At 31.0% G+C, this 25,901-nt stretch overlaps 1 protein-coding gene across 1 annotated transcript in view; it reads left to right on the top strand.

Annotated features, from left to right (window-relative positions):
• LOC123654348 (cAMP-specific 3',5'-cyclic phosphodiesterase) overlaps positions 1-25,544 on the top strand; it is a 69,497-nt gene extending 43,953 nt beyond the window's left edge. The window contains exons 5-9 of the mRNA XM_045590260.1: positions 3,703-3,815; positions 17,669-17,762; positions 21,216-21,325; positions 21,587-22,714; positions 22,990-25,544. Coding sequence (XP_045446216.1) covers positions 3,703-3,815; positions 17,669-17,762; positions 21,216-21,325; positions 21,587-22,714; positions 22,990-23,052 — 1,508 coding nt within the window. The 3' untranslated portion in view covers positions 23,053-25,544. The remainder of the gene's footprint in view (positions 1-3,702; positions 3,816-17,668; positions 17,763-21,215; positions 21,326-21,586; positions 22,715-22,989) is intronic.
• Positions 25,545-25,901: the final 357 nt, after the last annotated feature.

Here is a 25,901-nt window from a genome sequence, read left to right as displayed (position 1 = left end):
ACAACAGCTTAGGGTTTAGCATCTTACAGTTAACAGCTTAAATATGTACCTTAAATAAGGCACCTATTTCTCTGAATTTAATTACAAAAATAACATAACAAATATATATGTAAACAAAATATTTCCTTCATCATTCGAATGACATAAAGATTGTTATCAATATGCTTGGTAAAAACAGAATTTTGTGCCAAACGAGGTTTCATAATCAATGTAGGTGCCAACAATTCTAGCGCTTTTGAAATATGTCACTATCAAAACCGAACAATCGTTAAATTTTCAACAACAGAACCAAACCTTTTAAACAAAAGTTTTGTTTAGTTAGAATGGATTGCACAAGTTGACTTGATTCTAAAGGTACTTTTTACACTTAAAACTATTCTTAGATTTTAAATAGTAATATTTTGACAACATTTAAAGTTTTACACTTTACTGTAATAGCCTCCTTCCGCTCTCATTATAAGAAAAGGTATTAGATATAATCCGCCACTCTACTCTACTGTCGAGTTGTAGATTGATGGACACACCTATTTCTAAAGATGATTTTTTAAATAATATTAGTACTTGATTTTTAGCAATGTTAGTATGATACCCATAACTATCTGGAATCGAATCCTATTGTCTCATATAATATAATTCAAAATATCTTTAAATATTCTATAATATACTATTTATTTTTACTTACAAAATTTATCGCTCAGCTATTAAAAATATTTTATAGAATACTGACATTTGTTTAATATTAGATTAAATCAAAACAATACTTTAATAAATAAATATTGAGTACATTAAAAACCAGAATATTGAACTTTAATAAAAGTGAAAAAATAATAACAAAACCCACATACATAATATGCTAATTTTAGTTTCTGATTTTCAATCGGAAAAAATAAAATAGCTAATAAGGGAACTCTTAAACGATTTACTATCTGAACCTTAGCTTTACTGTTGAATTAATAGTTAACATTTAGCTTTCCTATGCTTTAACATTATTAGAAATGAACCAAGTAATTTTACATTGCTGTCTGGTTATATCATTTATTAAGATTGTGCAAGCTTGCTGCGTCTACGATTCATGCACTAAATGGGGCGTAACAGGCTATGTATCCATATTTACATAAGAGGAGGTCAAAACTCACGAGTTATCTGTATTGTGACGTAGTCAATCACGATCCATAAGCGTGCTTGTTAGCAACAACAGTGTAATCGTGGAAGGTCGAACCTTATCTAAACCTCTGCGTGCATCTTTGACAGATTATCGACATTTAAAGAAAATTATCGCTTATTTGATACCGGAACCAAACGCTGAGGCCGTTTCTAATAATATATTTCGTTTAGGTTGTAAAGCATTATTAAAATATTGGTATCTTGAATTTTTTTGTATACGACTATATCGGTAAAAAAGCTTACGGCCCACCTGATGGGAAGCGGTTACCGTAGACAATGGACTGCTTGCTAACTCTATCTCCAACCCTCCCCACAAGCTCCGGCTACTTTACTTACCACAGGAACACAAAAATACTTGAGAGCAGTATTATTTAGCTATTAATCTTTAAGGTTGAAAATGTACCAAAATATTCTCGAAACAAGTAACAATTTAAATACACAAATGGTTACACTATACTTAATATTTATATATATATATATGTGTGTGTGTGTGTGTGTGTGTGTGTGTGTGTGTGTGTGTGTGTATGTGACAGATGAGAGCTCAATAATATAATATTTATGTTACCAATATTTTTTTTATATAATTATCGAATTTATCGTAATACATAAATCTAATGGAATAGTAGTTTTCAATAGTAGTTTTTAAAATCAGAAAGATTTTTTCTTGCGTTGCCACTAAGTGACATAAATCACGTCCGCCATAACGACACACAATATATTGATAGAGAATTCAGTCCTATTAAATCTATATCGGTATATCTTATAATCTGTATCCGTAATTTTATAAATTTAGATCCCACAAACAATTAAAATAAACGTTCTGTAAAATACTGAGTTGTATACAAAGATAAATTCACTACTTATGATTAGTTATGATTAAAACTGGTGTCATAATTATCATATTTACTACCGTTTTTTTATCGCTTGTAGACTTGTTATTAATAATTGGTAGTATTAGATAACTGATATCGCGTTCATTGTCAATAACATTACTACGAGTATCATTTTAGGTACTATCACGACCACAATAACGATTCAGCCTTTACCTAACATCCCACTGCTAATAGTAGCTAAAGGATTACGTACTTTAATTTTGAATAAATAAGAATACTATTATAAATTTTATTTTAAAGATAATCGAGCTAGCATCACAAGCTTAACAAGGCTATGATTTTGTTTGTTATTTTATGTACCTACCATTGTAATAATTAGGCGTGTGCTTTACAGATTTCCTGTCGATTATTATTCTTCAAAAAATCGTCTCTAAGTGATACCTACTTTATCTATACAAATAAATAAAATTGGAGTGTCTGTTTTTATAAAATTAAAATAACCGCTTTTTACTAAATGCATAATAAACACGGTACATATACCATTTTATATTATTGTATAACATTTTTTACAATTTTGGTCTGTCTGTCTGTTTGTTCCGTCTAAGCTCTGAAACGATTTGAATTTTGACGGAATTTTCACTGGCAGATAACAATCTTATGTAATAAGGAGTAACATAGGCTACTTTTATTCCAGGAATTTATTTATTTTATAACTCTGCGAACTGAATTTTTTTTTGTCAAATTCCACGTGGACGAATTCGCGGGCACAGCAGTTCATAATATATAAGTAAGGTTTTTCACGTCCATTATTTTACGGTTTAGGCTACGCTATTTCAATATAATTAAGATTTTCCTGTCTTTTTTTTTATATATATAACTAAGTCGGTAAACAAGCGTACGGCTCACCTGATGATAAGCTATTACCGTAGCTTATTGACGTCTATAACACCAAAAGCATCGTAAGAGCGTTGTCGACCCTACCCTCAATGATATAATTACATAATGATGTATGATTATAACAATAGTAACAAAATTATTAAAAAAAAACCGAGTCTGCTTTAGACCATATGACAGAAGTTTAAAACTTACGAACGTAACTCTTTGTCTTTCTATCTTCACTAAATTACATCTCCCTCTCAACTACCGTTCGCCTCGCCCGATCACACTTTTCTTAAAGCTCTTGTCACGCGTTCACCAGCTTCCTCCCCAAGTCAAGCTTGCGTAAAGAAATTTTACTTCAATAAAAGTACAAAATCCAAATAGTATTAACTAAACAGGGAGGAAAATAGTAGAGTTTTAGTCTCATTACGTTTTACTTTAGCATATGTTCACAATTCCTTAATTGCTTTGTAATCTACAAGTTGTGGCTCTCGACTTCGTTCGCAAGGAAACTTCAGACTAACTACAAATGTTCGTTTCCTGTTTCACCTCCTCGTGGTTTTCAACCCTTGTGAAGATGAATTACGTCCACTTATTATTTGTTTTTTATTCTTTTTTGTTTAATTTAGCGAAAAACTAATAAAACTAAATTCATCGCTGATAATGGATTTCGATTTTCATATGTTAATGTTAGTTATAAAAATATTACATAATATAGTTGCTTCGTTTTATATTAAAAAAAAAAACTTTAGTTTTAATTGTTGTTACTCCGGCTTAGCATTTACAATGTCGAAAAATTTAAATTAAAATCTTTTTTTTGTTACAGACGAAGCCTACATGAAGTTGGCCCTAGAAACAGTTGAAGAGCTAGACTGGTGTCTAGACCAACTCGAGACCATTCAAACACATCGCTCTGTCTCAGATATGGCTTCACTCAAGGTAAATAACCCAACTAGTAGATACATACACTCGTATAACATTATAAGTTACTTTCCATATTTTTTCAACTTCAACTGTTTCAAAGTCTACGTAATATGTGTGATATGTAATAATTTATGGTTATTGTAAGTGATTCTTGTTCAAAAATAGTTGAGGTTATTGCATTAAAATATGATCCTTGAAATGGAAATATAAATTTTATTAAATTAAATGCTATTTTGTTTTGTTGTGTGCGCTAAATATTTGTTCGAAATTGTCAACAAATTGTCTCCGACCCTAGGCTAGCTTAATTTGGTGCACACACAATGCTTGCCTCGCATTACCGAAACATCATTTTTGTGTACCAGAAAAATAATTACATGCTATGCGAATATCACATGCATGCTTTGTTGAGGGTGATCATACGTTGGAGAAACACGAACACTCAAACAAATTTAATACAAAAAGTACAATATATATACAATGCCTACCTATAAATTAACGTCACTCGTTCAGAGTAACTGTTATGCTAAAAATCTTTTACAAGTAATTCATATCAATTATATGAGATATGTTTACAACTTTTCGTGTCTCAATGACGTGTAGGTACATTACGTCATTTATCATAACATGGCAGATGCAGATACCACTCGAAGTTGCAATACTTCTAACAGATAACAGGAGTACGTGAAATCAATGATCGATGGGATCCGTACATAGATAAAGACATTTTTCAGAATAGTAACATGATTGATGTTTATATAGAGGTAACAATACGTAATGTTTCGAAAAATTTAAAAATGACCTCATTTTGCTAGTGACGTATAATATTCATGATTCAAGATTTATGAAAGCGTGACTAACGTACAAAAAATAAAAAATATCAGTAAAACTTTTAAAATATTCTTTTACTTCAAAAGAAACCTAATTATTTTTTTATCATTTTGGTTATTTTAATAGACTTGTTTAGTTTTAATTTTATAATTAATAAAAATTAATATCTTAGCTAAATCTCTACTAATTTGTTTTCACATCAAACGTGATCCTTGAAACGAAGTAAATTACTTTCCCAAAGGTCAAAGGTATACTCTTAAGAAATTTAATTTCAACGTAATATTTCTCGAGTTCTTTTGATATAATTATAGTGGAAAATTCCTTTAAAGTATGAAAACTTTCATTTATTGAAATATATATGCATATTTTGTAATAAAATATCGATTACTTATGTAAGTGCAACCATTATAGTATTATTCATTTGTCATTCATCTGTGCGTATAGCACAGAATATAATTATATTTAAGTACATTTAGGTTTGGGTTACAAAATATTTACTTTGCATAGTTCAGTCAAAAGTTTCTTCATGGTTTACATTTTGCTTAATGAATCTCTTAACATTCTGTTTTGATTTGTGTTTTATAGATTGGAGTACATTTTATGACCACTTTTTATTGGGCCTGCCCCGGCTTCGCACGGGTGCAATGCTGGTATTAAATATAAAATAAAAAATAAATATAATATATGCACAAAAAAATGTGTTTATTTACAATATTGCATTAGAAAACTCTAAAACTGTCAGTGTAGTTTTAAAGATCTAAGCATACAGACAACGAGAAGCGTCTTTGTTTTATACTATGTAGTGATGATGTACGTATATTTTACAATTTACTTGATTACTGCAACTAATTTATTTTGACTCTTTTAAGATTTTCAAAATTATATGAAACTATAGCGCTTATCATTTCATACGTAATGTTAATAAAGGTTAATAATATTAAAAAGATTTCCGTGTATAATGACCCTTTACTGTGATTAATTTGTTTTGTTTTCAATGTTTTTAGGAAAAAATTGTTATTGATGTTTTATAATATTGATTAAAATAATGTTTTTGACATTGATAATATGAAGTTGGACAAATATAACATTAAGAATAACAACCAAGTTCTAGTTAATTCTTAACATATATAATTCGTATTATGATTCACTTAATGTGGTCTAAAATATTAAGATTCGCCCAAGTGCAGGTAAATGACATCTTCACTCTGAGTCTAACCTGAATGTTTGCAGTACGTGTATTGTTACGTACATCACCGTTACAACCATTTTACTTTAGATATATCGATTTAAAATATCAGATGTTCTGGTTGGATCATATTTCAAAATAAAAATGTTTATACACTGTGCATTTTAATCCATATAAACTCTTATTTCATGCACTAAATGCGGCGAGAATTCATGGTAATGAATGATCAACTTTTGTTTTATAAATTAATCTATTTATATGAAATACTATACCGAATAAATATATATATAGTTAACACGTTATAATTAACACGACGACTTAACATCGCTAATTGAGTTATGATCAATTATCGATACTTATAACGAATGTTAGAAGTTGTTGTATTGTGTTAAACGATAAAATTAATCGTTCGCAAGTTTAACAAAATTACTTCACACATTTTAAAGATTATTCCTCAAAAAACATCACGTATTATATAATTTATTGGGTTGTTTTTTAGAACAATAAAAATATATTATTTATTTACATAAATACTTATATTATATATTTTATACGTATAGAAGATATACGAGTTTACATTAAATATAATGATATACACAAAATGTAAATAAAGTCAGTGACCTTAACCAAGATAGGAAGGTATTACGGTATTGGTTCTCCAGCGGCATATGTAGTTGCGTGACGTATCGCTATAAATTACGAAGGACATGAAGATATCTTCTCTATATCGTCAGTCGTCATATGAATATCCATTTGTGTGTTAACTTTGTTTCTATACCTCAGTCTTTGATATCTGTTATTGTTCTTTTTTTTTCATACTAAACTTTCTAATGAATGATAATAGGTTGAACCGATTTCACAGCACACGCTTAAATCTTTCAAGCTGTAATGTAACTTGCAAAAATTAGGCGACTACCGCTTTCAAATTGCAATTAAAATCCGTAGTTAAATGAGCAGTTAAAGAATTTCTGATAAAAACTCGATGACCTTATTTGATTTTAGTGCTTAGTGGTATTTGATCTAAAGCGTCTGATTTTGTTGATATTCGATTATATCATATTATAATCGCTTATAAAATTATCATCATAAACTTCGTAATTTTAAACAAACTAATAGAATACAAAAATATGATCACATCAATGAAAGAAATTAAGGAGTAATGAACCCACTAGATATATTGTACACTTGTAGAAAAATTTTACAACATGTATTTACATCTAAAAAATTAACATCGTGGCGAAATAACCTCAAATCCATCTCTTTAATGGGAGCAAAAGTTTTTGTCAACAATTACAACAGCAACACAGTGATCTCTAATAACAACAATCATGTACCTTCTAGTTATTTTTTTTTTTTTTTTTTTTTAATATTGATGACTATTAATTCTTATATTTATAAGACCGACTCTATTTCATGCAAATTTATACACTTAAAATGACTGTATTTATGATAGCTAGGCCTTGTCTACTTCATTTAATAACTATGCATTAAAATACATGTTACAAGTACGTAAATGTAACTTTAAGATATCCGAAGTGACTCTCCAATGCCACTATGTAACCTTGTAACATTTATGTCTGATCTATTCTTAAAATTTTTAAACAACATTTAAGAAAACGATCGTGCGAGATTGCTTACATAGTAAAATCCAATGTAGCGATGTAAATATATATATAAATAATGGAATGTACTACTCGTTGTAATATTACACGGATAAGGTCCACGGTCACTGCTCGCGCTTCGTCGCTTCGGTCACGTACGCCCTCAGCCCGTCTAACTAAAGGCGGCGCCCGCCTTATAAAACTAACAAAAATTGTTCAATATATCTGAATAGATACATTTAATATCGAGATACTTTATACGTGCATGAGTCAAATAAAGTAAAAAGATATTTTATGTAGATTTTGTTGAGACAAAGACGTTGTTTCCGAGACTTGTACTACAGTCTACTCCGAAAGTGAATCATAGAGACTAAAGAAGTTTTAACTACGTTCTTATAAAGTAAACTTTAAATTCTTGCGATAATATCTAATTCGAAGAACTACAGAAGGCTTTACTGATCTGGATTGTAAAATAAAATAAAAAAATGTTTTTTTGAATAATCTCAATACGTTTTCCATTAAATTAAAATCATTACAAAATGTATTTTGACTCACCAGGTGTTTCATTAACTATATTATAAAATATAATTACTAATCATACAACAAGAAGAATAAATGCGTAAGCTACATGTAACGCTGAAAACCACATTTTCGTAGAGCTTCTCAATATTGGTTTCGTTATCTCACGGTAATGTTTCCATTATTATCCGTTAATGACTAATTACGCAACTGTAAATATGAATATTTTGATAAAGTATTTATAAACAATGGTATCAAATAGTGTGAATAAACCAAAATATAACTCAATACAATTTTAAATAATCTACAAACACCTAATTCAAATTAATTAGGCTATTTAGCTGAAACGTGTTTATAAATGTTTGTATTAAAAAATAAAACATTAATTTACTATTAAGAGAAGAACTTATAACTTTAGACATCTTAGCTCTTATCGACGGTCATTGATTTATTTATTTGTCTTTATTACTTTCTAATGAATCTCTCAATACCAATCAATCTTTAAATTTTTATAGTCAGTGCACAAATATTTTATCATAAAAATAACCTTGTACGAATAAATTATAGTAACCGATCAATGGATTGTGAGTTGTGACAGCTGACAAAACAATCGATAGTGAAACAGAAAAGCTACGTCTGGTAACTTGAATGACCTGATTACCGTATGACGTATTTGTCGACCTCTGAGCGCTGCCACTAACTACACCGACACACGTGAAGGTTGTCGCAACAAGCTAGCTACAATAGTCTATTGTATAATTTCCTCTATATTTTAATTACAGAAGTGCAATTTCGTTTTGCGTGCAAAGCGTGGATTCTATTTCGTTTCTGTTATATATTTCACTGAATGGTACAATAAATTCATTCGAAGTCGTTTTAAGTTTAAAATTGTATTAAACTACATCATAAAAGACGCTACAGAATTTATGTATTAAAAGCTTTACATTATATACTAGCTACTGCACGCGACTTCGTCCGCGTTGTATAGTTACTTGAAAAAAGAATCATGATTTTTAAACATTCTTCATTAATGCTCCGCTCTTATTTTGATCTTAACGTAATGAATGATATATAGCTTATAGCCTTTCTCGATAAAGGGGCTATCTAACACTGAAAGAATATTTCAAATCGAACCTGTAGTTCTTGAGATTAAAGCGTTCAAACAAACAAACAAACTCTTCAGATTTATAATATTAGTATAGATTATTGGTATTGTAACTTTTACAGTTAGATCGAAAATTAATCTCTACACATCCTAATTATACTAAATAACGTTTCGAATAGCTTTAACCGCTACACCAATACTTTTATAAAAACTACCAACTAAATTATAAAAACTACCAACAGGTGGATAACAAATGTACATGGTATTTGTTTTTGCGGCGACTTATACATTTATGTTATAGGAGATCATTGTCACGGATACTCTAATTAAATTTAGAGTGGAAAACAACGAATATTTTATAAAAAAAACATGTACATTTGGCTCTAAATGGAATTGACAACTGTTCCTTAAATGTACGTAAAATTTACAGACATAAACCTCAATAGCGTGCATAATATAAAAGTGCAATTAATATTAAAATTTTTGCCAATATATTATCATCTTAAATGTTACGCTATCAAGGTTTCTGTTCAGGAAACAATCAAATATTGAACCGTGTGACGTAGTTCCACGTCAAGCTTGCCAGTGCCGTCTACGTAGATACCGATGTAATAGGATCAATAAATTATTACTCTAGGCTAAAATGCAAGTATAATTATATCGAATTTCTTTTACTGTATTTTACCGTGTGTGGCGTTACAATAAATTTATTATTTATAACCGATTTTTTGCGTTTTTGATTTTACATTTAACTGGTTGTTGTATACGCTTCAGCCTGTAATATCCCACTACTGGGCATAGGCCTTTTTCGTCGTGTAGGAGAAGGATCAGAGCTTAATCCACCACGCTGCTCCAATGCGGGTTGGCGGATATATTCCCTATTATGAGTAACGATCACTATCAGGTGTACACGATAACAACCGGGACCGACGGCTTAACGTGCTCTCCGAGGCACGGTGGGGAAACCCACAAGGACTGCACAAACACCCAAATCACGGTAAACACCTGTATGGCCAATACAAATGTTTGTCATGTGCGGGGATCGAACCCGCAACCGCCAGCGCAACCGGCACAATCCATGGCTGTGACCGTTGCGCCAACGCGGCGTCAACGTACAACGGTTGTTGTATACTATATAATTTTTTTTTTTTTTCATTATTTATCGACTTCTACTTATTGAACACGTAACTTTATTATGTAATCAACAGAAAAAAAAATTGAAGTTTTTGCCATTTTGTCGTAATATTGGAGTAATAAAAAATCCAATTAGAATCCTCTAATTGTAGCAATCAGTGTTAATAAAAAAAAAATAAAAAAAAATATCCTACATCTTATAATCGTATTTGTTTCGTTAAACATAGGTTTTTAATAAATCATCATGAAATGTAATCTATCTTATATAGCTTTCATCAGCTCAAGACCATCATTATTTATATCAGATTTCATTTATATATATGCGTAGCACGAAGGCATTTTTTTGGATTTATAAATACCCGTTAGAAGCTAAAAATTCGTAAAGGAATGCCATTGCTAATACCTAACACTTGTTAAACAGTTTACTGTATTACAGAACATTAAACATTTATTAGTCGTGACATTTATATATCAAAATTTATTGCTCTTAATTATGTAACGGTTATATAAATATAATTCAAGAAACATTTTATTACTATTTTAACACACTTGTCATCGGGTGGTTTAAAACTAGGACACTCCCACGATCACGTACATCGTGACAAAACATAATACCGCCTACTCCTACATAACTGTGGCTATTTTAAAACAGCTATCAATAGTTATTGAAGATATGTACACTTATATTAAAAACGAATACATGTAGTTAAATGCTACAAGAAGTAGGTCACGGCCGCTACTATTTTGATTATGGCCATAAACAACACTTTAAAACGATATACGAATAATATCTTATCTATATTCGTTAAAATATAAGATTATTCATTTAGCAACCGATTACATGATTAATTGTTAATACTCAATTATATGTATATGTTATCTATATTTTTTTTTAATATATTTCTAAGTTATATGAAAATACACTCAAAGACCCGTAAATAAATATGTATCCTCTGTCAGAGTTTCGGAAATACACTACACCAGCCGCAAACGCCAACTCCGCGGAGATCTAAATCGCGACCGTTAGTGCATCAACCAGTTGCTGTGACGACTGCGCTAACGCATAATCAATAATTATAGATAAAAAACGTGCAATGTAATCGGAAAATATTCGACACTGAGTAATTAACCATGACTCATAATTATGTGTTTCTTATTGCAACTATAAAATAACAATATTTAAAGATGAATAAAAATTATCCCGTTCCTATCTGTTCGATTAGAAGACTAATACTATCGATCACTGTGTTAATACTGGTTTTCCACCCATCTGGCACGATGGTTTCGATAGTCTTAATCAAGATGTATACGATTATGTTCTTACAATTATTCATTCAGTGTATCTTTTACGACACAAACAATAATTAATATTCAAGAAGTCGCTTTTTATATATATTGAAACACATGATTAAGCGTTACTCAAACAAGAAAAGCTTATACAAAGGTGTTTCTCTACACAATTATTAGTAAACGTAAAAATCATAATTAAAATTACGATACATACATAAAACATACTAAGTATATCTATAAATTAAAAGTAAAGTAGAACAAAATTATATGCTATAATGGGATTTAAAAAATACAACATTACCGAAGCAAACAAACCAATATTTTGAATCAAAAACTTACACCTTCATTACTTACATAGGACTTCGGTAGTAAAAGAAAAAAATATATTTTAATTTTGTATTACTTATACAAATAATTCAAATGAATTATTTCCGTGTGTTTATAATATTATTTGTTACCAATGATAAATCTTTATCAAATATATTTTTATACGGTAATACGGTTGTATAAGCGAATTCGCTACTCGGAACAGAGTAAACACGGCAGTTTTCCTATAAATACTTTATAGATGTGAAAGGTAATGCGTAAAAGAAACACAAACGTTTGCCAAATTTTGTGTAAAACAATCGTTCCGAGAAAATATTCAAACGAAAAGAGATATTGATTGTTTATTGCTCTTAAAACTATTGAAATTTTTTGTTTTATTTATGAAGTAATTCCATTGAATTTTAAGTAAGCTTTTACTTAAATACGTGGCATTAATAATTTGTATTGAAAACAATTTAATTATTTTTACCCTTCAACATATTAATAAAAATAAACGATGTAAGTCAAAACAAGTTGTATGTTAATTCAACAATAGTCCACCACGACGTGCATGATATGACAAATAAATATTGAAATATAGATAAGATAAAACGTTGAAATTGTAGAAAATATTTTAGGAATGTAATAAATTCAGATTTCAAAGTAAATTAACTTATCTACCGTCTAATTTTTCATTTTAAGAACCGCAATAAATCCGGTTTCATAAATTCATCGAACTACTTTGGTGTGTCTTAAACTCTTATTCATGTAAAAAAAAGTTAAACATTTTTCAAAGTGTAATGGTCATTTTAACTATTTTTGTCTCGTTTACAAATAAGACTCGTCAGTCATTTGTATATATTAGTATTCACCAGATTTATGTTACATATTGATAACAGCTTTTCCTCAATTTCGTATCTCTACACGAGTATTCTTTCGATATTAACTAAGGTTATACAACTATTATTTTTCAATAAAATAGCTTTAAGGCGTCTTATAAGCAAAACAATTTTTTTGCTACTGAAGTACATCTGTATTTAATTTTTATTCGTAATACTTAATCAAGCGTTAATTTTTTGACATAGAATTACAAAACACAAGTGTACTTTACCTATAATATATCCTTGACATGATCTTAATATTCTTAGTAGGCCTTTATATCATAGGCAAGGACGCAGAATTACAAAAATGTAAACAAAATTTAAATGTTTTAATGCATTAATTAAAATTAATTGGAATCTTAACGTTTGACACAGATATATTATATTCCCTATAGAAGTGTCCCATTCAAGTTTGGATAAATTATATATACCTAATACAAAAATCTAAATCTCATATGCTGGTTATAAAACAAGTGAACCAAAACCTTTCGGACGTACATATATGAAAACATCAAATCGTTCGCACGTTCGCCTGGACTTACCAATAAAGTGGAGGATCTTGTTGAGTAAGACATCTCAATTAAATACATAAGTGTAGGAATGTAATTTATACAAGCAAGGCAATAACAATAGGTATCTAACGAATCTAAAAAGCATTCACCGCGCGAATAAAACGCATGAAATTGCGAAAGTTGTTTATTTTTGTATGTCTTTGTTGCGTTTAGGTTTATAAAGGCGAGTTTCTCTTTCTTTTTAATTTTAATTACTAAAATATATATATTAATACGCGAAGTAAAAACCTTGTACCCCATTTGACAAAATCGCGTGGACGAAGGAGTATGAAATTTCGCAGACTTATATTTTATATAGAGAAGGAGAAGAGTGGAGAATGCAAATAATTTTTAAAATTATGCATAAAAAATGCATTAAATCAATAATAAAAAATAAAAAAACATTACACGCACTACCATATATTTGACATACACACGCATATAGGTACTCTTTTGTTTAATGTTCAAAATATAATTTAAATTAATTGTGGTCGAATTTTGACCATTGGGCGATCAATAGTATAATTAATTACATCAGATGTATCAAAATAATAGCCTGATAACAAGAATATGAAAAAAAAGCAAACGTAGATACTAAACGTGCGACCAGACACGTACCACACGCCTTATGCGTATTTTATAAATAAAGAATTTCATATACGTCGTGGTCAACATCAACATTAGATTTCTTAGATGACATGATTGAGCGTCATAAGCTCTATGACTCAGTTTGTAATAAAGCTGAGTGTCCTTACTCTTAATCTTTGGTCGTAGGGCTTTGTTTAGTACTCGCACAATTATGATTGTTTTATTTGGTCGTTCTATCAACGTGACCCTTCTTTTTATGTACGTTTTTGTGATTTAAAATAATGTATTATTGTTTCTGTATTAAAGTCATTGCCTTCTTTTATCTTGTTTTTAAATAATATATTTTAGAAATAAATTTTAATCTTCAGTGGTTGCTGTTACGTATTTAAAACTTTAAAAGTATAGTTATTGCAATTATAAGCTGCTGAAAACTAAATAAAAGTGCAATCACATAATCTATCTATTTATTATACTCGTATATATATATGTATAATAATCACGAGTCACGTAGTTTTTCCGAGCTAATCTTCAAAACTACTGGACCGATTTTAAAGAAATTTTGCACAGATATATTAGCTTTGTCCATCTTAAAATATAGGCTATATTTTATTTCGATTAATGACCGCGAGTGAAATCACGGAGCACAGATAGTATTAATGTGAAATACTTATACTTTAAAATTATGTATTGCTATTTTTAGGTAGGTACTTATATAAGCATTGAATTATTTTTTAATGTAATATAGGAGTCTGAGTCATTTTTAATTATTTACTAGCTGTGCCCGTGACTTCGTCCGTTTAAATTTAAAAAAATAGCTATTTTTCAATTCGCAGTTGTTAAACAAAAGTAGCCTAAGTTACTTCTTATTACATCAGCCATCTGCCAGTTTAAGTCCCGTCAAAAATCAGTCCAGCCGTTTCAGAGATTAGCCGGAACAAACAAACAAACAGACAGACCGACAAAAATTATAAATATGTTATTTTGGTATACGTACCGTGTAGCGTGTATACAAACATATGAGTTTAGTAAAAAACGGTTATTTTAATATTACAAACAGACACTCCAATTTTATTTATTTGTATAGATTATTTTGTTAGAGATTGATGTATAGATTATAATGAGTTAAGTAATAATTTTTGTATTTATCAACTTAATCAATAAGTTTTTTATTTAGTAGTCGGTACATTTGTTTAAATAGTTGAACCTCAAAAGAGCTTTTATCATTAGTACGAGGACTACACAGTGTAAGAGATATCACTCGCGTTGATGGTTAGGTACTGTCGTCGTCGTGAAATGTAGTAAATTGAGTATCCGCTACTTACCAGCAGAAACTGAATTAATACCGCCCGGCACTTGAATACTCTAATGGTTACTTAAATGCTGTTTTAGTTTTCTGAGTTTTAGATACAATGGGTTGTAACTGTATACATAGTTATATGTACTTGTTGTTTATATAGAACATAAACTTTATAGTCAAAAAGCTGACCCGGTGAACTTCGTATGGGCTAATTTAGATTTTCGTGAATATGTGATTTTTTTAATTTTCTTTTATACAAACCTTGTCCTGACAAAAATAAACAAAAAAAAAAGAATAATAAAATGTGCGTACATACATTTAGGCGAACCATTTTTATACACATATACGATTTAGAGATACAAGGTTTAAATAATAAACGTTTAAATTTAATTTTAATTTTAATTAAAATAATAAACGTTTAAATTTATGATAATAACTTTAGACAGAAACATTAGTTATATCTTCTTACTCAACTTGGCTCCTATTTTCCTTAATAATATGACTTTTATTCATGAAACATTCTATGAAAAATGATTCATTTGTTATATAGGTTAATACATACATTTCTAAACAAAAGAATTCTTAATACAATTTCTGTTCGAAATAAATTAGGTATAAGTTATATAGCAATCGTTACCTATACAAAAATTAAGTGTAGGTATTATTTTATTACATTATATATACTTATAGCATGTTAATGTTCGCTTATTATAGTGTAAAAAAGTAAAAACAACGTGAACTCTTGTTTCGTTTGTTTTTTTTTTTTGGATTTGTTTACAAAAATAAAATGCCTTTGTACTCAATGCGGATCTGAACAAGAAATGGTGAACGGCACTGATAAGTTAGCTCTATTCAGTCAATCTAGTTGCTTATTGGCTATTAATAGATTGTACTAAACTATTATGTTTTGTGTAAAAGAACAATTATTTTAAACTAATCAACTTTGTTTTGTACTTATTTATGTATATATGTATACATATATAGGTATTATTTAAATGTACATATCAGCCGGCTGTTATCTATAACAAAAGCATTAACGTCGAGTTGCACGAAAAGAAATTAAAATTTAAGTAGTGATTAAACTAATTTAATCGCAAGAATTGTATGAAATTCTTGTGATTAAATTAGTTTAATCTCTACTTAAATTTTAATTTTGTTTCGTGCAACTCGGCGTAAGTTGCTTATCGTAGTAACAGACGATCATGTGTGTATTTAATAGATATTTATTTATAATCTATTAATCAATGCATTTAAACTACGACAATTTTTTTATATAAAAAGATAAGACTAAATGTCTAGAATACATACTTTATTTATAAAAATAATACCAAACAAAATTTATTAACGTTACATTTCGATTTACTTTTGAGTTCCCGTATATACCCGCATATTTGTTAAATGCTTTTCGAATTAGCATATTCGAAACGACACACATAAGATTGATATCATGTGTTGTGCACGTCAGACCTCGGTCGCTTTACTTCCTATCCCGAGTATGTCATCAGGGATAACAGGCAAGGTGATAAGTAACTGTGTCAAGATCATGTCTAAATTTACAAAATTCGAGTGTCATTCTGGGATAATTCTGACTGAGGTAAAATGCTATGGACAACAATATTTAATGGATCATTAGTGCTTAACTAGTGTGTAAAACATCAAAAATATTAAGTGTATTTTAATAATATTTTGTATACTCTAAAGAGAAAACCACTGTTGTTTTTAATACTACTTTTGTCTTCTTCCTCGATATACCTAGGTACATACCTATTTAAACTGTATTTTGTAAAATTACACGTGAAATATGTGCAATTCATGGTGATAAATTATATTGTAAAACTAAATAATTTTTTAATGCTATTTTACTGAATGCAATTATACACAATATCACACGAAACCAATTTCTAATTAAATGTACGACAACGATTGTGACTCGAACTAAGTTTTCTCAAATTATATGTTCATTGGTCTGCAACATAATAAAATTAAAAGTTTGAGTATAGAAAAAAGTTTTAGTACTTCTCAATTTTTACATTGTTAATTCGGTATCAAAGCGGGTGCCTTAAATTTGTAACATTAACTCATACCTAGTTCCCAAGTAACAAAAATTCAGTAAGTTAGTAAACTTAATTCTTTGAGTACAAGTGTCGTTTTCCTTTTCATCCTTTTTGGCAGATGTTACTTTTCCATTATATTTAAGAGGAAATTAAATCACTAAGAATCCCGATTACTAGTAACTCATAATACTGAGAAGATATATTTTTGTATGTAGGCGCCGCTGACGGATATTGCTCCACTATGTACGAGGTCCCATATAATGACGCTTCAGTTCACCGATAGCACTCGTGCTAAACGGACGTTCGTATCATATAGTAGCTGCTTATACACGATCAAGCGTATTATAAAATATTTTAACGTTCAAATAAAGTTTTGAAATATTTGAATAAACTTTTTTTTTATTTATCTTAATGTGTTGTGAAATGCGCGTGTGTGCTGAGAGACAGTGCGTTCGATGTGCGCCAGCCCGTTGGGTGAAACGCCGTGCCGCTAAGATGGCCCGTTCAATCGAGATCTTGCATTTTCAGTTCAAAAGGATGCTGAACAAGGAGCTGAGTCACTTCTCAGAGTCAAGCAAATCCGGCAACCAGATCTCGGAGTACATATGCTCGACCTTCTTAGGTATGTATTTAAATGTTTACCTTTATATAAATTAATACACTTAATACATTTATTTGGTTGTAAACATACTTTATCGTACAAAAGTTCGTTTATATTTTTTTACTTAAATTATTATAAATATCTAATATTAATAATTATAATTTATTTTAATATTAATAATAATTAAACGTAAAGATACTTTTGTTTAATTCTTCATAGGAATCCATTAAAAGTACAATAAATTTCTTAGTAACCTGTATGACAAAGTATGTTAACAACCAAATAAATGTAAATTTTCCTTATCTGGTAATTTGTGAAGATCATTTGTTAACAATCAAAAGTATAATCAATAAACAATAATTGTAATTATTATTATTATAAACAGTAAACACTATTAGAGAAATTGGTTGGAAAATATGCGTAATGTTATGCTATCTAAGTTATTAATGAGTTATTTATTGAGTTTTTTTTAAATTTTGTTATAGGTAATTATATAATTAAATAACTACCTGGTACATAATAAATGTCTTCGTATAATATATGTAATGACTTTGTATAAATATATTCATTAATAATTACCAGGCAAAATAACTAGGTAATATTTATTGAAATACATGACGTGTAGTAGGAAATTTATATTAACTATTAAATTGAGATGGGAATAACAACTAATAATACTCTTAAAACTAGGCACATTAGATAATGAAATTAAAATATTCGGTTGCTATCCAAAGTTCTCAAAGCTCCAAAGCTCTCACATAAACAAATTTCGAGCGAAAATATATTACAAGCTACTAGTCACCCTCTCTCTACCAACGTCTTCGGTGCGACAAAGCCAGTACTGCGGTCACCAACCCGCCTGCCCAGCGTGGTGACTATGGGCAAAACACATGAGTTCACGTTATTTTTGGCGCGAACTTGTGGAGGCCTATGTCCAGCAGTGGACTGTATAGGTTGTAATGAGTCACCCAGTCACACGTTGTTGTGGCTCACTAATTATAATTTATTAAAATATGTGTAAATTCTATATTCAAACGCGCTATCTATAATTTAGAAATAGAAATACGGCGCCATCTACCGGATATCTGTACAACTTAGATGCCAAAACCGCCATCTATTAGGATTTTATAGAACTAAACGATAAATACACACAAAAGTCGTATAATAATCATATAATGTGCAATAACACATATAGAGATCAATAATGGAGATAAAAATACCCCAAAAAAAATCTCCCAAGTTGGGCCAAATTACAGATGCTAACAAAATTTGATAAAAATTGGTTCAGTAGTTTCGGAATTTACCGCTAATATACATCGTGACACGAATTTTTTTTTATGTATATATAAAAAAAATAGTTGTTTTATATTGTTATATATTTATGTATATATAGTTGTACATACGTAAATATAATGTACACGATAGAAATATTCTTAACCATCACTCATCATCCTAAAGCCTAATACAATCCATGGGCGGCGCTGCGTCGCGATCTGACGACAGTCCTCGGGGGGGACTTGTCACTGCCGAACGTCATCACCGCGATGCTCGGCGACGACGAGTCCTGGAAGTGATGGTCTCCTTCTGCGAGATAGTAATGTCCCAGAAGGAGAATGATGAGCGGATAAGAGAGGAGGCCGCGGACGAGGCCTCCGTCCGCAGACGACGAACGGGGGTGCATAGGAGGCGCTACTTAATGCGTCTCCAGTAACGCCCCTGTGCCCATGTCGGGCCGGGATGGGAATCCGATCCTGCTAGACACGGCGTCGTCGGGATTGTTCAGAGGTGAGCCAGACAGTCCCCATAGAGGAGAAGTCTGACCTTTTCGCCGAGGCCAGCCTGTCACTGGAGGGATCCTGTTGCCTGAAGATCCGGCACCCTCCAATTAAAACGGCTGAAGGCTCCCGCAGGGGTTTTGGTCGGTATTGCACCCCCAAGGGCTGAAGCCGACATACGGTCTGGGAATACCTACCCGGGCATCCTGGATATGTATTGTCGTAAATTGGTTTCCCGGTGATACCAAAAAAAAAGGCCTAATACAGTCGACTGCTGGACATAGGCCTCCACAAGTTCGCGCCAAAAATGGAATGAACTCTTGTGTTTTGCCCGTCTTCGGCCTGTGTATTTCAAAGCCAGCAGTTGGATGGCTATCCCGCCATCGATCGGCTTTTTAGGTTCCAAGGTGTTAGTGGAACTGTGTTATCCCTTAGTCGCCTCTTACGACACCCACGGGAAGAGACAGCATATATTCATAACGCTCCAAATTATTTATACATACCAGGAGGCCATAAAATTAAATACCAGAGATGGCGTGATGGTACTCGAATTAATTTGTTTTGAGCTTCAAAACACGCGCTGACCACGATATGGAATGTAATTTTAACTATTTATAATAATAGAACACAATTTATATTAGTGACCCAGTACCTACCTACAAAACCTTAATAATTAAATGTTATAATTTTTAATTATTTACTAATTTTGTTTTTTATCAAAGAACGTAGTATCTGTCAATTGAGTATAGATATATCTCTGTGTAGGTACTACTTATATATTATGTATGTTAAAAAGATTAAGGTATCTAAAATTACGTCGTAACATTTTCTTCTTGCTCGTGACAAAATGATCGCTACCTAGAAACGATTATAATCTCAAAATGTAATCCTTCGTAATCTTAACACTCTTTTCAGATTATTCATATAGGTATATTACATTTTTAATCTCGCTCTCAATCGGCGTAATCAATGGCTTATCATATTTTTTATTTGTACTTATTTAAAGTTTTAAAATTTCACTGTATCTCTTTAATACTTATAAATCATCTATATAAATAAAAATGAATGTTGCTAAGCGCATAACTCGAGAATGACTCAATCGATTCATCTAATTTATTTTATATGTATGTTCCTTAAGACCCACGGAAGATTTTAATATTTTTTTTTTTTACTATTAGCTTTTGACAGAACAAAGTCTGTCAGGGCAGTATTTGTAATATAAATAATAAATATATAGTATATCAAAAGTATAGAATAGATATAACTATTATTGTACTCAATATTAGTCGTTATTGTTGCTTAACTGAAGATTAGTCAAATAATTAACGATACCAAGATACCAATAGTGACCCAAAAATATATTTTGATATAAAATTATTACATTAGGCACTTGACATGTTCGCCTACTTTTTTCGACATTGATACTCAGTGACACAATTTTAGTATAGATATTGTAATAAATATATGCTCATTTACCCACCTATCTATTTGCGCAGTTTTATTCAACTGTTTCTAGGCTATCATATCACTTACTAGACCGCATGTTGACTTATGTTATCAATATTTTTATTTTTAATTTACGCTTCTTTTTTTCAATATTATTTATGTACATAATGTTTATTGTTTTAGAAGATATATTATCATAAATCAAATAATGTATAAACTTTATAACAAAGATTAAATTTTAATTTTTTCGCAGACAAGCAACAAGAACTTGATTTACCGTCGCTGCAAGTCGATGAAAGCACTGAAAGAACAAAGAAAAAAGAAAAGCCACGTCATGGAGGACCTGGAGGAACTATGTCACAAGTTAGTATTGATATTGAATGTATTAAAATATACACTATTTACATTACATAAAAATCCCTCAAAAAATAATAATTAGAATTTAACAGTTGAAAATTTTAAGCCTTTTCCACCTTCTTGCAACGCATGATTTATCGTAAGCTTTATAACCTACCTAGCCTATTTGACATATTAGTAAAATTTGGCTTTACGTAAACAAAAATACGAGACAAGTAGATGTACGTTTTAATTTTTTTTTACAAATATAAAATATTTATTTTTCAGATTTCTGGCGTGAAACGAGCACTTACACACACAAACAGCTTCACTGGAGAACGCGTTCCACGATATGGAGTTGAGACACCCCACGAAGAAGAATTAGGCCGTTGTTTAAGCGAAATTGATCGCTGGGGTGTTGATATTTTCCGCATTGGAGATCTATCTTGTGGTCGCCCTCTAACGGCTGTCGCGTACGCTGCCTTTACATCGCGAGAGCTACTATCTACGCTTCAGATTCCAGCACGCACCTTCCTTGCCTTCGCTGTTACTCTAGAAGAACATTACGTACGCGACAATCCGTTTCACAACTCGCTTCACGCTGCAGACGTTACGCAATCAACAAATGTTCTTCTGAACACACCAGCACTAGATGCTGTTTTTACACCATTAGAAGTGTGCGCTGCTTTGTTTGCAGCTTGCGTTCATGATGTTGATCATCCTGGACTTACAAATCAGTTCCTCGTAAACTCTAGTTCTGAATTGGCTCTTATGTACAATGATGAGTCTGTTCTTGAAAATCATCATCTTGCCGTAGCCTTTAAACTATTACAAAATGACGGATGCGATATATTTGCGAATCTTCATAAAAAGCAAAGACAAACATTGCGAAAAATGGTCATTGATATGGTGCTTTCAACGGACATGTCAAAACATATGAGTTTACTAGCTGATCTTAAAACAATGGTGGAGACAAAAAAAGTTGCTGGAAGCGGTGTACTATTACTTGATAACTACACAGACCGAATACAAGTTTTGGAGAATCTCGTACACTGTGCCGATCTGAGCAATCCAACAAAACCTTTGCCACTGTATAAGCGGTGGGTAGCGTTACTTATGGAAGAATTCTTTCAACAAGGTGATCGTGAACGAGAGCATGGCATGGATATTAGTCCTATGTGTGACAGACATAATGCAACGATTGAAAAATCTCAGGTTGGCTTTATCGACTATATCGTACATCCACTATGGGAGACTTGGGCAGATCTTGTGCACCCTGACGCTCAAGATATTTTAGATACTCTAGAAGAGAATCGTGATTATTACCAAAGTATGATACCGCCCTCACCACCACCTGCTCCAGTTCAGACGCATTCAGGAGCTGAAGATGACCGCCCCGAACAGATACGTTTTCAAGTAAGTATCTTGTAGTATTACATTCTTATTTTAAAAAATAATTACATATTTGAAATTATTAATCTGAAGATGCTATAAATGTATGTATGTAATCATTAATATTAACACTTATGTATGCAATGCATGTACACATAAATCTGTACAGTCGATAGTCTAGAAGGTAATTAAATCTGATAAACATTATGATTTCGGAAACTAGTTCTAGTCACTATTATTAAAAAAAGGATAGCAATTTCTTAAGTATATGTTTATTAATTATATTAACTTTGTTATAGGTAACACTTGAAGAGGGTGAAGGCTCTGAAGATTGCGAAGGAGAAGGTGATGGTGGAATGTGACGGAAACTACTGGGAATCTGTAAGAAACTCTCTGAAAGAATGCAGGTTTGGTGGAAGCTCTGGCAGTAGAGGGTAGACGCAGAAGAAGAACGCCCCGATGTGGTTTCTTGTTGGATAGTAGTAATAGTTACCAGTGGCGTAGCTGTCGGAATGAAAAATTAACCCTCGATTAATCTAGAGGCTTTTTTCTACTTGGCTGAATATTTAATAAACAATAAGAGCCTGTTTATTAGTAACATGTATATTTGAATCGTCTAGCTACGCCACTGAATACTTGTTGACGCTTACTCTCGAAATGAAACGATTACCGTACATCGTTACATTTCAAAGTTATTTATATTATGTGATCATTATGCAATGTTGTTTAGAGTTACCTTGCGACTAAATTGTCCCTCCAATGATGTACATTCAACTTTTAAATTTGTGGCTATTATTTTTGTTTTTTTAACCAAAGAAAGGGTCATTACGTTCATTCGATTCCCATGAGTAGTATGTCGTCGGTTCGTAAAGTCGTTTAAGTAGATTTTAGATGCCGTCTTCGTATATCGATTCGGCTACGTAAGGACATTGAAAACGCTTATTAATTGGTATGAAAGGGTAATTTATATTGTCATATCATCCACGTTTCTCATATTTAATACGGGTTTGCGATAATGATGTTAATCACCAAAATATATTAACATAATAGGTATTCCTAAATGTAAACTATTTTAAGGTAAATTTTTAAAAATGCCTTTCGGACTTGTTGGTTGTCTTTTTACGAATATGGCTTGAATATTGGGTCTGTCTCTACTGCAAGACATATACCAAATTCATCCAATTAAATAGCTTTATTGATTTTCTTAACCTGGTAGCACCTCATTTCATAAAAAGGATCGCAGGCGATCTTCCTATTTTCTCTTAGAATAATGTATTATTTTTGTAAATTACAACCCTTGTTCTAGTTTGTTATCCCAAATTTAAGTCACGAATCCCTTAGAATTAAATGTTTGTATATTCTAACTAACGGCTTGAAGTCTTGAAGTGTTTGTTTATTATAATAAGTATTAACAAAGGCGTGTTTTGCTAATAAAATTTTCTCTTGAGAGTTAAAATGTATGCTGAAATAAATAATAAGGGCAAAACATAATATAGCACACGGGCCGGGCCTTGCAATAGCGAAATAAAATAAGTTAATTTCAAAAATTGCGCACAACGCTCTCCTATATTTGCAGTCAATGAAAGCTAATTTCTATTTGCAGTCATTTTCAACTATTCAAAAACATAATCGCTAATCTGATCTATTACTGAAATATATTTCTCATACATATAATTGTTAACTGGCAACTGTTGTATCTAGTTTATAAATGTCTATGATAAAAAGGCAATACTTAATAATTACTTGTATTGTGTGTGCATTATATAAATCCATCAATGTTATTTTATAACTATAAATATTTATGAGCTGGTCTCTTTACTTCCAAGTACTCAAAAGATATTTGTTTACCTGCTTTTAAGGTTTTTTTGCTTTTATACTTGATACATAGTACCTATGGTAAAAGTATTATTTACAAGTATTCTTAATGTCATTAGCTCCATCATTCATCTGTGTCAAGAATGAAGGTCCAATGTACATTATGTTCGTAGGTAAATTAAGACTATTTGGCGATAATACGTACGAATGCTGTCGCCGTTTTTATGAAATGTCTGATTTTAAAAGCATAGCATTAGAGTATGTCGTGCAAGGACAAAAAATATAAAAAAAAACGCTTAACGACAATTATTGTGTGTAATAGAAACATTACGCTTAGAAACATTTGTGTTATAATATACATAGTATGTATGTAAATTATCTTGAATAATGTTTGTACTATTAGATCTGTGTGACGTGCGCGCGATGTACGTGCGCACGCAACCTTTTCTAGTTCTTACGTGAACAAAGTCTAGCCGATCTTGGCGAAAATTACAATAATAACTCAAACTTTAAACCTAATAAAATGTGTAACTAGTTGATAATGTTCTCGTTGTTAATCTTAATTTCAATATAAATTGGTGTACCTATATAAAATACAATGGGTAGCATTAATATATACCCGACATGTACCTACAAACAGAATGCGAATCTTCGCTCCTTTTTTACTCACGTTTTACCTACTATGTAAGTCATCTGTCACAGTTAGCTAACTACCAAAGAACAATGATTTCCTAATTTCATTATATCGTGTCTATGTGCATCTGGCATGTCACTTTTTCGAATTACTTGTTTAGAATTAACTGTTAAGTATTTCGCAGTGCGGTTTCAGTGTTATATGTTTGTCGGTATGGAGTATTAACACTAAGATTGAATAAAAATCTAGTTAAATTATAAATACCGAGTTAAAAGTGTGCAATGCTGGTCATTTGCATTACTTATTATTTATGTTTAAAATAAAATAGCTTGTAATAGTTTAACTGAATATTTGAGTTGATTAAAAATATTAATGTATTTAGAATAAAAAAAAATTGAAGAAATATTACATGTTTTATTTTCACCCTCATATTTTATAATTCTTAATATGCAAACATTTGTCTGAAATGTTAGTAAATCTGACGTAATAAGAAGGCGAATAAACTAGTCAAACTTAACACTAAAAATTTTTTCCTTCGATCCTGCTCTCCTATGATGAGCCCAGTACAAAGCCAAGACTATGCTGTGAATCTAAGTTTAATGTACCTATTTGTCTTTGGTGTACATTAAAAGCGTGCGAGCGTACAAAGTACACATGTCAGAAGTGAAACTTCTTTGGCAAACTAATTTAACCCAAGAGCCCGTGAGTGCCAGACCTTCGTCATTTTATAAAAGCTGAAAGTTTCTCAGCGCATGCTCCCAA

This window comes from Melitaea cinxia, chromosome 6 (genome assembly GCF_905220565.1).
Source record: "Melitaea cinxia chromosome 6, ilMelCinx1.1, whole genome shotgun sequence".
In the NCBI taxonomy this organism is placed as follows: domain Eukaryota; kingdom Metazoa; phylum Arthropoda; class Insecta; order Lepidoptera; family Nymphalidae; genus Melitaea; species Melitaea cinxia.
The sequence above is the reverse complement of the archived record's forward strand: the minus strand, read 5'-3'. Positions and strand labels throughout refer to the sequence as shown.